Source organism: Myotis daubentonii, chromosome 2 (genome assembly GCF_963259705.1).
Source record: "Myotis daubentonii chromosome 2, mMyoDau2.1, whole genome shotgun sequence".
NCBI lineage: Eukaryota > Metazoa > Chordata > Mammalia > Chiroptera > Vespertilionidae > Myotis > Myotis daubentonii.
In genome coordinates this window covers 132,401,473-132,417,437 of record NC_081841.1, presented here as the reverse complement: position 1 = coordinate 132,417,437, position 15,965 = coordinate 132,401,473, and the positions used below count along the sequence as shown (strand labels likewise).

The window sequence follows — 15,965 nt, the reverse complement described above, 5'->3', positions numbered from 1 at the left end:
CTGTATACTAGTATGAATAGTAGTATCAGAAATGTAAATTTATTCCCAGGTGGGAAACAGCAGTGCTGTGCACAGTTACTGTTACTTTTAGACTTCACTTATTTCCAGTTATTTAGGTCAATACCTTTTCCACCCAGCTCTTCAGGGAGATTGTCTATACATTTTTAATACAATTAGATTCTCTTGTCACAGTCTACATTCATTCCTTTCAGGGGTCCCTAACCCCTTAAATGATATTTTAAAATTTGCATACATTCAAGTTTACTCTTTGTGCTTTAAAGTTCTTTGGGTTTTGACAAATGCATAGTGTCATTTATGTACTACTACAGTGTTATATAGAATTGTTTTAATGCCCTTTACATATGAATTTTTATGTAGAATATATAGTACTGATTTCACTGGGCCATTATCTAGCACAGTGGTTCTTAAACTTTCTTTTGCTCTCAGGACTACTGTATACTCTTAAAAGTATTTAAAACCCTAAACAGCTTTTGTTTATGTGAATAATACGTGTTCATATTTACTGTATTAGAAATTGAAACCAAGATGTTTCAAAATGTTAATTTAGTTCTTCCCAGGTGGCTCAGTTGGTTGGAACATTGTCCCGTATACCACAAAGGTTGTGGGTTCAATTCTAAGTCAGGGCACATACCTAAGTTTCAGGTTCGATCCCAGGTTAGGGCACGTATAGATGACAAGCGATTTATGTTTCTGTCACATCAATGTTTCTCTTCCTCCCCTCCTCTCTTTCTAAACTCAATTTAAAAAACATATCTTTGGATGAGGATTAAAATAAAAAAGTTAATTGGCTCATTTAAAAATAATAAGCATGTTAACATGAATTATATTTTTGTGAAAAATAAGCATTTTAAAAACAAAAATTAGTGAAACCATTGTTTTTCACTTTTATAAATTTTTAATAGATGGCTTACTAGAAGAGAGATTCTCATATCTATTGCATTCAATCTATTCAAATATATCGCTTTGGCTAAAATGTGTAAAGAAAATGAAGCTTCACACAGACAAGAAATTGGAAAAAGGAAGAATATTTTAATAGCCTTTTGATAATTGTGGATATATTTTTTTAAATATGTTTTTATTGATTTTAGAGAGAGCAAGGGAGGGGGAGAGAGAGAGAGAAAGAGAGAGAGAGAGAGAGAGAGAGAGAGAGAGAGAGATCTGTTGCCTTCGCATGTCACTGACCAAAACCTGGGCATGTGCCCTGACCATCGATCAGCGACCTCTCGGTACTTGGGACAATGCTCAACCAACTGAGCCATACCAGCCTTCATTTCTGGAGGCAAGTAGCAGCAATGTTAGTATACTAATTTGATTTTCAATTCAAGTACCTGCTCCTGTATTCCTTGTAACTGTCTTCTAGCAAAATATACTGAAATATTTGTTTTAGATGATAACCCTCAGCATGCATACAATGCACAAATAAGGAGCAAGAGACTAAAATTGTTTATGTTGTAGTAACCATACAGTCTGCTGTTGAAATGGAAGTCAGTCAGATGTTTCTTCATATGATACTCATTTAGTCTCTGTTCAAAAAAGTTATTAACTGAATCTCTTAATCACATTTATCAGAGAGGTTGGTTACCTCTTTTCTTACTTAATATTACTGTGGTTAAATTTTCCGCAGTAAGAAGATGAAGAAAAATGATCAAGAAGAGTGAGGAGCAAGAGCCATTGAAATATGAGAAATAAACTTAGCAGTTGGAGATAATAAGGATATCATAGGATCAATATATTAAAAACCTAGAACAAATAAATATGAATTGCTTAGTTACATTTATTTATTCTGCAAGCAAATAGTTTCCGTATTTTCTGATTGGCTTTATTTTCTTATACTAGGGGCCCGGTGCATGAAATTCATGCACTGGGTGTGGGGGGCGGGGGAGTGTCCCTCAGCCCAGCCTGCCCCCTCTCACATACTGGGAGCCCTCAGGCATTGACCCCCATCACCCTCTAATCGCAGGATCGGCCCCTTGCCCAGGCCTGATGCCTCTGACAGAGGCGTCAGGCCTGGGCAGGGGACCCTCATTTCCCCCCATCACTGGTTCTGCCCCCAGCCCAGGCCTGATGCCTCTGGCCCAGGCATCAGGCCTGGGAGGGGACCCCCAGACCCCTCCGATTGCTGGCCCTGCCCCTTGCCCAGGCCTGATGCCTCAGCCAGAGGCGTAGACCCCCATCACCCTCTGATCACCTGATCGACCCCTTGCCCAGGCCTGACGCCTTCGCCAGAGGTGTCAGGCTTGGACAGGGGACCCCCATCTCCCCCTGATCACTGGCTCTGGCCCCCGCCCAGGCCTGAGGCCTCTGGCCCAGGAATCATGCCTGGGCAGGGGACCCCCAACTCCCTCTGATCGCTTGCTCCACCCCCCGTCCAAGCCTGACGCCTCTGACCCAGGCTTCAGGCCTGGGCAAGGGGACCATCATATCCCCCCAATCCCCGGCTCTGCCCCCCGCCCAGGCCTGATGCCTCGGCCAGAGGAGTTGACCCTCATCACCCTCCGATCACCAATCACCGGATCGGCCCCTTGACCAGGCCTGAGGCCTCCGGCAGAGGTGTCAGGCCTGGGCAGGGGACCCCCAGCTCCCCGCAGTTGCAGGCTCCGCCCCTGCCCCTGCAGGACGCCTCTGGCTGAGGCGTCCGGCCCGGGCAGCGGGGACCCGTAGCTGCAGTGGCCCCGCGATCGTGGGCTCCGCTTTAGGCCCAGGCAAGGGGCCCCTAGCTCCCGGGACTGCCAGCTTCGACCGTGCCCAGCTCCCATCGCTGGCTCCACCCCTACTTCCTGCTATCACTGGCCAGGGCGGAAAAGGCGCCTGATTCTCCGATCATGGCTGGAGCTCTTAGCTCCCCACTGGGTTTCCGATCACTGTCAGTGGCAGGGGGCTTCTTCCTGCTTTCCCTTTCGCCTCCCTGCATTGTGCCTACATATGCAAATTAACCGCCATCTTGTTGACAGTTAACTGCCAATCTTAGTTGGCAGTTAACTGCCAATCATAGTTGGCAGTTAATTTGCATATAGCCCTGATTAGCCAATGAAAAGGGTATCGTACGCCAATTACCGTTTTTCTCTTTTATTAGTGTAGATTGTCAGTGTCCTCTTTATTAATCTATTCCAAGACTAAGCATTTACCCTGTTCACTTTGTTTTGTTTTGTTTTTATTAATCCTCACCCAAGGATATTTTTCTGTAGATTTATAGAGAGAGTGTAAGGGAGGGGGAGAAACAGAGAGAGACACATCGATTGGTTGCCTTCTGCATGTGCCTCATCCAGGACTGAGCCTGCAACCGAGGTGTGTGCCCTGACCAGAATTGAACCCAAGACCCTTCAGTCTTCGGGCCAATGCTCTAACCAGTGAGCAAACCGACTAGCGCTACCCTGTTCATTTTTTAAGTAATTTGTTGTACATGCTTCCTGTCAGAATAATTTGGTATCATGTATTGCCATTTCTAACAGCTTTAAATGATAGTCACTGAAAAACAAAAATTCATGTAAGTCCTGATTGCTGTCCTTCAGCATCACTGCTTGTTTTCTCAAGCCAGAGGGTTATTATGCTACAGAAAGCTCTTTGTAAATACCTTTCAAAACCCTTCTTTTAAATGTCCACCTCAATAGAGATAAATCCCTAATATGAAGTTTTGAGTCCTATCCATGAAAAGAAACATGGTAACAATAATCAGTTAAGTGCTTTTACAAATAGTTTTGCCTAAAAGCAATGATTTTTGTTGGTTATCTGTCAGTAAAAACTTAATGATTTTAAGGATTCTGAGAACGCCCTGCTTCAGAAAATATTTTCTCCACTTAGTGAATGATTTCTAAAATTCCACATTTAAAGATTAATTTCTTTTGTCTAAGACTGTATTCCCTGTTAAATTATATACAGTAATTTCTTGCTGTCATGTGTTTATCTGTGTACATCAACTCTGAGGTAGATGCTATTATTCCCATTTTATAGATGTAGTCACACATCTAATTAAGTGGCTGTGCTGGGATTCAAACCCACATACATCTGAATTCCAAAGCACAGACTGTTAATCACTCCTGTTCTTTCATCTCCTTGCTCCTCAGTCTCCACGATTCCTTTTCTTGTACTCATCCCTTACATGTTGATGTTCTACAGAAGAGCCTCTTCTCATTCCCTATACATTCTTCTTATCATCTACTCTGTGCTTCAGCAAGCAGGTGTGTGATATTGACTCCAAAGTTTGTATATATGGAGCAGATCTTACTCTGAAGCCTGTGTATCCATTTTACTCGCCCTATTTGAATTTCTGATATGTGCCTCTACCTTGATTCCCTATCTCAATGCATACCATTAGTATACATATGGTTGCCTGAGTCAGAAACTTAGAAATCATTCTTGACTCTTCCCTCTTTGCTCTGCCACATGAGTGTTATGAGAAACAAATCTAATCACATTATAAGATGCCTAAACCTCTTGAGTGGCTCTCTGTAGCCTTCTGTATAAAAATGAAGTTGCTTAGCATTGTACACAAGGCCCTCCATGTTATGGCTCCTGCATGCTTCTACAGCATCATTTCTCATCCCTTTTGTCCTCACATTGTTTTAAATGTTGAAGCATTGTCTGAGTTGTACTAATGGGAATTAAAGCTGGGCAGTCTTGGGTAGTACACATCAGGGCAAAATGTTAACACAGAAACAGCACCCCTCCTGAGGCTTCTGTGGAGGCAGGCCCAATTAGCCAGACATCTTTTATTGGTAAGGTGACTTTGCCAGTAAGGGTTAGAACTCTGAGGCCTAAGCTTCTTATGAAGAGTCTCACTCCATGGCCAAACTTACAGGTTCTAGATTTAATTTTTATTAAGGAAAATGTGGCTTTTTGTAAACTTACTGGGCTTTCATTAATCATCATAGCTTCTCAAGCGACCTTTCTGAAGTGCAATTATTTTGTTCCTCTTTTCCTTAAGTCTTCATTAATTAATTTTAACATTTTACAAGTACATTTTAAGATATTTTTGTTACTTGTAAACCTGGTTTAAATGAGATTTTGCTTCTGCCAATTTATTTTAATTGCCTTTCTCATATTCTTGTTTTTAACTTTGAAAGGATTATTTCTCTAGAAAGTTGTTAAGGGGTTAGGTTGCTGGGCATATGAAATTTTGGATCATCTATATAACTTTATAAAAACTTTTAAACATTTTGTTTCATGTTACTATTTTAAAGTAATGTAAAAGACATTTTATTTATTTTTAAATCTTTTTTAAAATTTTATTTCAGAGAAGAAGGGAGAGAGAGAGATAGAAACATGAATGATGAGAGGGAATCATTAATCGGCTGCCTCCTGCATACCCCCTGCAGGGGATCAAGCCTGAAACCTTCTATATATCCTGACCAGGAATTGAACCATAACCTCCTGGTTCATAGTTCAATGTTCAACCACTGAGCCATACCAGCTGTACTATAAAAGTCATTTTAAAAAGCATTATTGTTGGACATTTAATTATTTTAGCCATTGTCGAGATGTTTCATTCTGAAGCCATCCACCTCCATACTCAGTGGATGTTATATTCTTTAAAGTTTTTAAATGAATGTGTCTGTGAATGTCCACTACCACCCTTGAAGTCATTCCTTTTGTTTTCCAGTCAAGAAATAGTGTCACCAAAGTTATCATCATATTTTTCCAGGTAGCAGAAACAAGTGACATACTTAGATCATATTCCTTGTATCTAGATTTTTGTTAAGAAACAATTACCAAAATCATCTTCCTCAAAGAAAGTGAAAGATAATTAAAACTTGATTTTATTTATAAACCAAACAGACTGTTTGTAACATGTGCCATGGGGAAATTACAGTCTATTTTTAAGTTTTTTTTAAAATTTGTTAATTTGAGAGAGAGAGAGGAAGGGAGTGAGAGAAACATCCATTATGCATTCATTGATTGATACTTGTTTGTGCCCTGACTGGGGATTGAACTCACAAACTTGACATATCGAGACAATACTCTAACAAACTGAGCTACCCAGCCAGGGCTACAGTTTATTTCTATTGAGGTCTTAGACTATTCACTGATTTATATTTAGGGGATGCAAAAACTTTCTGGATGGAACTGGAGGATGATGGAAAAGTGGACATCATATTTGAGCAAGTGCAAAATGTGCTGCAGTCACTGAAGCAGAAGATCAAAGATGGGTCTGCCACAAATAAAGGTACAAAGCAATAAAAACTTAGTACATTTAATGCTTAATGTTACCCATTGGCATACAGTATAATTCTATTTCCAGTAGTTTGTTTTAAAACTCAAATTATTTCTTTCTTTTTAAGAACCTAACATCAGTTCTATTTGCTTTTTAGTATGTTTCTATGTTCTGCTTCTATAAAAACTTGCTTTTTACCATACCATGGCTATTTTGTAAAACTGGGGAAGATGCTTATTTTAAACTAGAGGCCCCATGCACAAAATTCATGCATGGGAGGGGAGTCCCTCAGCCTGGCCTGCACCATCTCGCAATCCGGGACCCCACAGGGGATATCCGACTGCCAGTTTAGGCCCGATCCTGCAGGAATCCCCCTGTGGGATCAGGCCTAAACTGACAGTTGGACATCCCTCTCGAAATCTGGGACTGCTGGCTCCTAACCACTTGCCTGCCTGCCTGATCGCCCCTAACTGCTCGCCTGCCTGCCTGATAGCCCCTAACCTCCTCTGCCTCAGCCCCCGCTGCCATGGCTTCGTCCAGAAGGATGTCCGGAGTGACGTCCGGAAGGTCGTTTGGCTGTCTGGTCTAATTAGCATATTATGCTTTTATTATTATAGATAGTAGCTACTGCATTTATCTCATTATCTTAGGCTACCTGTTATACTCCCCTCCCCCCATTTTCTTTTTGTCTTTTTATCTTTTCTTTGGGGCAGGCATAATGTCTGCTTATTGTACATTTGGTATATATAGAAAACATAACAAAAATTACCCATTCCATCATATAGTGACAGCTAGTATTTGTTTTTTAATATAAAAATACATATAACTGTATTTTGCCTCCTTTAAGCAGAACTTGCCTTACTAGGCTTCTGAAAGCAAAACATGCATTCTACATAGGCACTCATTCAGTCATCCAAGGGTTTTGTTTTCTATTTATTTTTCTTCAACTCTGGTTGTTTGTAGAACATAAGACTTTTATGTGGAAACCTTCATATTCCATCAGGACATACGATTTTCAAGCAAATTTTCCCCAGACTATATATTTTTCCTCAGACTATTCTGAATACTTTTGGGTGTTCTTAGAACATTAATTGACTATGTGCTTGTCAAAAAAATTAGTACTGTTAAAATGAAAAATTTTAACACAAGAATTCTCGCTTCATATTACACAGTATTTTACAAAGTATCATACTTTAAAAAGATGTTAGCTTGTAAGAACATGTAATAAATAACTTCAAAATGCAATGGGTATTTAATTTTAAAGCGTGCCTTTAACATTTATGTAAAATGCTTTTTGTATTCATTCAATAGAAATTTATCTGGCCACTTGGTAAAGCTAGCAATAAAATTACTGGTTCATATTCCTCCCCATTCCTTTATGAGTCTGATACACCTAGATTTGAATCCAATACCACTTCCTAGCTAAATAACCTATAATAAATAGCTTAACCTCTAAGCTTCAATTCCTTTGTCTCTAATACAGGTACTCATAAGAACCTCTCAGAGGAGTTGTGGAGATTAAATGAGATAAAATATGTAAATTGCACAGTAGCTGGGACCTTGAATAAAGGTGATGCTGCTGCTGATAGCTTTCATTCTTTTTTCCTTTCCTTAACAGAGTACATTCAAGCAATGATTCTAGTGAATGAAGCAACTATAAATAACAATTTAACATTGATAAAAGGTATGTACATTTCTAATCCCAATCTAGAGTATTTTCTGGTATTTTCTTGATCTGAAGCAGGCCCACCTAATTATGTCAGGCTAATTAAGCTATATAAATCAGTTTAGTTTCTCTATTAAATGAAAATTCCTACCCATCCAGATAAAGGAAATGCATACTCTACAAAGCCTTCTAGGGAAGGAATGAACAAATGTATCTCTTCTTCATAAAAGCTTTTTGTATAAAAAGGGCAAATAAAATGTTAAGACTCTAAACCACCAAAAACCAGCTTTGTGTGAAGAACACTACTAGGAAGGAATATTCTGGTATAGATAGATGGGTGTCCGCTTCAAAACTCTAAACAAATTTATGTTACAGTTAACCAGAAATAACATACCAGGACTAGAAAAAGAAATATTAAAAGTTACTTTATTAGAATCACTATCCTGTATATATATATAAATATATTCTATTTATATCCTATAAATCTTAGTCTATCCCTGATTTGCTAAAGTGTTTGGGAAGCACATTTATTAGATGTAAGTTACTACTAAATATTATCAATAAATTATAATTTTAACTGCTGTAATTTGGAGCCTTAAGGTTTTAAATCTCTGAAAATATAGCCTAGCATCATCAGTATATTTTAAAGAAATCTTTTGTTGCTCAAAAATATTCTCAATTTCGGTAGCTAACATATATTTTTATAATAATAGATTCTGTCTGAAAACAGCCTTTTGCAGAATCCTTCAGTTGCACTTGGAATCAGCACACCCTTAAAGGGTTATAGTAGTTTTTTTTTTTTTTATAGTAGTTTTGAAGAAAAGCTTTTAAATACAGGAGGTGGTTAGATAACTAAATTTAAACAATTCTTTTTTTATTTCGGAGACAATATATTTCCTATTAAAAGAAAGTAAGTGGCCTTGGTGGCTCAGTTGGCTGGAGCATCATTTCATACACCAAAAGGTTGTGGGTTCCATTCCTGGTCAGGGTGCATACCTAGATTGCAGGTTCGATCCCTGGTCGGGTTGTGTATGGGAGGCAACCGATAGATGTTTCTCTCTCTCTCTGTCTCCTTTCCTTCCTCTCACTCTGTCTCTCTTCCTCTCTCTCCAAAATCAGTTTTAAAAAATAGCATATTCTTGGGTGGGGATTAATTAAAAAAGAAGTTGGGGTTTTGTTTTGGTTCTTTTATTTTTTTTTATTATTTTTTTAAAAATATATATTTTATTGATTTTTTACAGAGAGGAAGGGAGAGAGATAGAGTTAGAAACATCGATGAGAGAGAAACATCAAGTAGCTGCCTCCTGCACATCTCCTACTGGGGATGTGCCCACAACCCAGGTACATGCCCTTTACCGGAGTCGAACCTGGGACCTTTCAGTCCGCAGGCCGACGCTCTATCCACTGAGCCAAACCAGTTTCGGCTTGGTTCTTTTAAAGTAGTAATTTTGTCAGTCGAGATGCTGAATATTGTAATTTAATATATTTAGTTTATCTGAGTTGCAATAAACTTATTAATATAAAAGTATGTGTTTGCCAGTGGTAGAGCAGTGTTTTTAAGTAAGTGGGGAGTTATATAATTGACATTTAAAATTTTTTTAAAAATTTATCTTTATTGTTACAGATGTCCCCATTCCTTTTCCCTATTGACTCCCCTCTTCCTCACTCCTGACCCCTCCCCAGGCCTTCACCCCACTGTTGTCTGTGTCCATGGGTTATGCATATCCTCCTATCTAATAATAGACAAACATGGTAATTGACCATACCTTCGCTACGCCTCCCATTGGCTAATCAGCACGATATGCAAATTAACTACCAACAAAGATGGCGGCTAACTTGCATACTGCAGGCAGGGTGAGAGAGCGCCGTCCTGCCTACCCCGCTGCCATCCGGGCCTGCTATTTGCCACCCAGGGCGGTGGGGTGGAACAGCGCCATCCCGCCTGCCCTGCCACCATCCAGGCCTGCTATCTGCGACCCGGGGCGGTGGGCGTCCCATGTGCGACCCAATCCGGGGCGGCCGGGCGGTGCAGCAGCAATCGGCTGGCCCACCTGGCTGCCATCCGGGCATCCTGTGTGCGACCCAACCCGGGGCGGCCGGGTGGGGCAGTGAAGGCTTGAAGGTGGCTCCGACCAGAGCGAAGGCCTGGGTCCCGGGTGCCAGAGGAAAACCGGTGCCATCAGCCAGGGGAAGGGAAAGCCTATTGCACGAATCTTTTTGTGCAACAGGCCTCTAGTATGTATATAATTTCTGTGGTTGATTTCTCCCTTTCCTCTAAAGATCCTCAGTGTGTTGCATGCTTCCATGTCTCTGGATCTGTTTTGTTTGTCAGTTTATTTTGTTCATTAGATTTCACATATAAGTGAGATCATGTGGCCCTAATTGGTTTGGCCCGATGGATAGAGCATCGGCCTGCAGACTGAGGGGTCCCAGGTTCAGTTCCATTTAAGGGCATGTGCCTTGGTTGCGGGTACATCCCCAGTAGGGGGTGTGCAGGAGGTAGCTGATCAGTGTTTCTCTCTCATCGATGTTTCTAACTCTCTATCCCTCTCCCTTCCTCTCTGTAAAAAAATCAATAAAATACATTTAAAAAAAGATAAGTGAGATCATGTGAAACTTGTCTTTCTCTGACTGACTTATTTCACTTAGCATAATGCTCTCAGGTCCCTCCATGCTGTCTCAAAGGGTAAGAGATCCTTCTTTTTTTACAGCGGCATAGTATTCCATTGTGTAAATGTACCACTATATTTTTATCCATTCATCTACTGATAGGCACTTAAGCAATTTCCAGATCTTAGATTTTGTAAATAAATTTGCTATGAACATAGGGATGCGTATATTCTTTCTAATGGGTGTTTCCAGCTTCTTAGGTTATAGTCCTAGAAGTGGGATCACTGTGTCACACGGCAGTTCCATATTTAATTTTTTGAGAAAACACACACTATTTTCCATAGTGGCTGTACCAGTCTACATTTCCACCAGCAGTGTACTAAGGGTTTCTTTTCTCCACATCCTCACCAGTACTTGTTTGTTGATTTGTTAATGGTAGTCATTTTGGCAGATGTGAGGTGGTACCTCATTGTTGTTTTAATTTGCATCTCTCTCATGATTAGTGACATTTAGCATTTTTTTCATGTATCTCTTGGCCATTTGTATGTCCTTCTTAGAGAAATAAGTGTCATTTTAGGTCTTCTGCACATTTTTTTTGTTTGGGTTGTTTTTCTTCCTCTCGTTGAGTTGCATGAGTACTTTATATATATATTTTTTTGTTTGTTTTTATTTTAATATATATTTTTATTGATTTCAGAGGGGAAGGGAGAAGGAGAGAGAGATAGAAACATCAATGATGAGAGAGAATCATTGATCAGCTGCCTCCTGCACACTCCCTACTGGGGATCAAGCCCAAAACCCAGGCCTGTGCCCTGACCAGGACCTCCTGGTTCATAGGTTCGTTGCTCTACCACTGACCCTCATCAATCGGGCATTTTGGATATTAACCCCTTATCAGATGTATGTATCAGTGGCAAATATGTTCTCTCATACAGTGGGTTCCCTTTTCATTTTGATGCTGATTTCTTTTGCTGTGCAGAAGCTTTTTATTTTGATGTAGTCCCATTTGTTTATTTTTCCCTTTGTTTCTCTTGCCCTAGGGCCTAGGTTTTGTATCAGTGAAAATTTTGCTACGTGTGATGTCTTATATTTTGCTTCCTATGTTTTCTATAAGGATTTTTACAGTTTCACAACTCACATTTACATCTTTTTTCTATTTTGAGTTTATTCTTGTGTATGGTGTGAGTTGATGGTCTAGTTTCATTTTTTTTGCATGTATCTGTCCAGTTGTCCTAACACCATTTATTGAAGAGACTATCTTTATTCCAGTGTATTTTCTTGCCTCCCTCCTTTACCAAATATTAATTGAGCATAATGGCTTGGGTTGATTTCTGGTTCTGTTCCGTTCCATTGATCTATATGCCTGTTCTTGTGCCAGTATCAGGTTGTTTTGATTACAGTGGCTGTAAAGTATAGCTTGCTATCTGGTATTGTGATCCCTCCAACTTTGTTCTTTTTTCTCAAGAAATTGCTTCGGCTAGTGAGGGTCTTTTTTTGGAGTGTTTGTTCTAGATCTATGAAACATGCCGTTGGTATTTTAATAAGGATTGCATTGAATCTATAGATTGTTTGGGTAGCATGTAAATTTCAATGATACTAATTCTACCAGTCCTTGAACATGGTATATTCTTCCACTTGTTTATATCTTCTTGTATCTTTTTTTTCAACATTCTGTAATTGTCTGAGTATAAGTCTTTTACCTCCTTGGTTGAGTTTATTCCTAAGTATCTTAATTTTTTTGTTACCCTGGTAAATGGGATTTCTTTTTTTCGTTTCTCTTTCTGAGAGTTCATTATTGGTGTATAAAAATGCCAATGAATTCTAGGTATAATTTTTATTCTGCTGCATTGCCAAAAAAGCACTTTTTGGTGGAGTCTTTAGGGTTTTCTATGTATAATATCATGTCATCTGCGAATAATGACTATTTTACATCCTTCTTTCCAATTTGGATGCCTTTTTTTTCTTCTTGTCTGATTGCTGTGGCTAGGACTTCCAGTATTATGTTGAATAAAAGCGATGAAAGCAGACAACCCTATGTGTTCCTGTTTTTAGGGAAAGTGTTTTTAGTTTTTGCCCATAGATTTGTTATATATGGCAAATAAAAGGATTAACAACTTTCTAGTAATAAAATTTCATGTTAGTATTTTAAAAACTACTGCGACTGGGCCCTGGCTGGTTTGGCTCAGTGGATAGAGCGTCGGCCTATGGACTGAAGGGTCCCAGTTGATTCCGGACAAAATTGATCCCCAGTCGGGGGTGTGCAGGAGGCAGCAGATCAATGATTCTCTCTCATTATTGATGTTTCTATCTCTCTTCCTCTCCCTCTCTGATATCAGTAAAAATATATTTTAAAAATATAAATAAATAAATAAATAAATAAACAAACAAACAAACAAACTGAGATGGGAGAAACAAAATGATTTGGTGTTGAGGTCAAAACAAGCCATCCCAGACCCAGCCTTTGCTCCACAAATCACTAAAAATTACCTTTATTTTCCTTGCTTGTGTATAATAAGCTGTAAATATTTGCTGTGTTCCCATACAAAGGATAAGATATTTTTTTGAGAGAAATTATTATTTCCCCTTTACCCCTTAACTAATGATTAATTTTAAACCTCTATGTTTTTCAGTAAATCTTATTTCTAACTATGCTTATATACATTTGTCTATTCATATTTGTTAGTGTGGGTTTACACTAACTCATGCAAACAAGTTTTCTGTTAAAATCAGAGATTCTTAATTTGTAAAATTTATTTATTTTTAGTCAGTTATTATAACTCACTGCAACTATCAGATTTTAAACTTTCTTTCTTTACCTAGATAATTAAAGAGGGATCCTTGTTTTTCAATGGGCCAAGGAGTGGCCTTGGATTATAATCTTATCTTTTATTGACTTAAATTTTTTTTTCTTTTTTATAAGACTGGTTTGCACTAAAGGACAGGGTAAGCTAATAATCCAAGGCAGGATGAGAAATCATTTTTTTCTTAAGGTTCATCATTGTGTAGGAAAAAGTGCATTTTTTAAAAAAAACCCTCTTTAAACCAAACTTATAGAATATTCCACGTACCATTTTTCACAATAAGAACCAGAAAACTAATTTATTTCATTAAATACACAGTTAATGTCTATATTATAATCATGTTATAGAGTAAGAATAGATGAGTAGAAAAAGAGACAATAAACAAAATTAAGTGCAGAAAGATACAGGAGAGACGAAGAGAAATATAAAAAGACAAATGGAAAGACAAAAAGAGGTATCCAAATATCCTACTCAATTCCCTATATAAAATAGGTAATAGTAAAACAATGAGAAAAGAAAAGATACATAAACTTCTTTATTTGTAGCCTTATGTTATTTTTTCTATATAATACAAACAAAAGTAGGGATACTTGATGTTCACCTTAAAGGTTGATTAAAATTCAAATAAAGTTCAGGCCAAACTAGAGTTTTCTGCATTAGAAATCTCTTTTATCCTATCTTTTATTTCATCCTATCTTATTTTCTTGATGTTTTTAAAAATATTGACACTTAACTTCTTCTCAATCTTGATACCTTAATATGTTTGCAGATTTAAAGGCTCAGTATATCTCTAGTTAATAAAGATATTACTTAGATATTATTGTGAATGATGTTTAAATTGGTGTACTTGTTACTCATGTTTGTATTTTTTTTTTTAATGTAGATCATAAATCTTTGACCGAGAATGAACAGGAAAACAAATCAGGTTCATTGCCATCTACATCATATGAAGACTTTGTTCCAGAAGACAGTACAGTTCTGTATGTATATCCGTTTAATTTAATTTTGTTGTTAATAGTTTTGCTCCCAGAAAGAGATTTACTCTTGCTACTCATTTTACAAAAGAGTAGATAGAATATATGAAAAAAGATTCCCACTAAACGCATTAAAAGTTGTAAATTTTAGTATTTTAGGTAGGATAAAATTTCATGAGTCCCTTAATAGTTTATTTACTTTTTTTTTTTTTTTTTTAGTTTATTTACTTTTAATATCCTTAGATAGTCAAGTCTTTTAATAAAATTTAGCTTAGGATGTCTTTGTATATTATTAGATTGAAATCTACCAAACTGATTGTTGTTGTTTTTTTAACTAGAAAATTGTTTTACCTGGATGATTTCTTTTAAAGTGGAGTATTGAAAAGGGTCAAAATTATTTCTTTCAGTATCAGTTCAGTTTTTAAAATGCATAATAGCGCTAAATTAGTATCAGAAATTTTATAAGACTAGGCTATATTTTTCTGACCTTTTCTTTTTTAATGTTTTTATTGATTTTTAGAGAGAAGAAGGAAGAGGCAGAGAGAAAGAAATAAAACACTGATGAGAGAGAAACATTGGTCAGCTGCCTCCTGCATGGCCCCCACTGGGGATCAAGCCCTCAACCGGGGCATGTGCCTTGACTGGGAATCAAACTGGCAATTTCTTGGTGCATGGGTTGATGCTCAACCACTGAACCACATTAGCCGGGCTGACCTTTTCTTCTTTAACCACTAATTTCAGTATAGATTCCTCAGCAGAATTCCTCAATAGAATTGTATAAGAGGAAATCTGACACTCTGACATTTAGTCTTTGTTTTTAGTAGGTAATGCCTGTATTAAAATTTTCAAGTCCTAGTTATAGAGAAGTTTCTGAAAACGTTTTGTGCTTGTGTAGGGAACAGAATTTCAAAAAACCAAAAAGTGTCTTTAGAAAGTAAGTTATTAAGTTGATTGACCTTTCAGCTACATAGTAAAGTAACAAAAAAAGTTGTCAATACAGAATTCTTTTTTTTCTTTTCAGTGTTTATGAGAGTTGTAGATTGACACTATTGCATATGATTTGCATTTACAAATATTAGCGATGTCATTGCAGTTTGAGTCTAAAAGGCTCATCAAAAACTCTCAGAGAAAGCTAAGTTCGCAGTTTTAAAACACTTTAACTGGCCATTTCATTAGCTGAATTCTGACTTTCTTATATACAGCATAAAGTTTTATTACCTTTTAAAAAAGGTAAATCACTCTAAATCACTAAAATAGATTGTTTTTATATAAATTGCCTCCAGACAAACTGTTCTCCACCTTATATTTAGATAATTATATTTTAAGCTTAAATGCAGGAGTTGGTTCATTCTTAAGTGTCCTGTTATCCTAGCTTATCATAATCCTTTCAAATTTTGAAACTCTTATGTTATATTTTCTTACTAGCTTTTCATCTTGCACAAATATTTAAATAAGCTTTCTAGTCTTTATTGAAGCTCACTGCTAGAGACCTTTTTATTACTCTTCATAAACAACTGTTTAACCAGTTGTGAATTTATTTACCCCTGTCATTGTCCTGCCTATGTTTCTCTTTCTTACTCATAAGACTATGAGAAATCAGGATTCACTGCTGTAGCATTCTATATTATTATCAAACTTTATCAACCCTATCAAAAAGTATGATTAGGTTTATTTGCACTTTTTTTTTTTTTTTTGTAAACTAGTCCATGTTGGCTTTTTAAATCATAAGTATTTAAAAGTCACAT

General features: G+C 37.5%; 1 protein-coding gene across 5 annotated transcripts in view; it reads left to right on the top strand.

Moving 5' to 3' along the window:
- SETDB2 (SET domain bifurcated histone lysine methyltransferase 2) overlaps positions 1-15,965 on the top strand; it is a 108,263-nt gene that overhangs the window by 11,261 nt on the left and 81,037 nt on the right. For all 5 annotated transcript variants that reach the window (XR_009451330.1, XR_009451329.1, XM_059684581.1 and 2 more), the window contains 3 exons: positions 6,056-6,181; positions 7,788-7,853; positions 14,130-14,226. Coding sequence is in view for 3 of the 5 variants with exons in the window: in XM_059684581.1 (XP_059540564.1) it covers positions 6,056-6,181; positions 7,788-7,853; positions 14,130-14,226 (289 nt within the window). In the remaining 2 variants the exon portion in view is untranslated. The remainder of the gene's footprint in view (positions 1-6,055; positions 6,182-7,787; positions 7,854-14,129; positions 14,227-15,965) is intronic.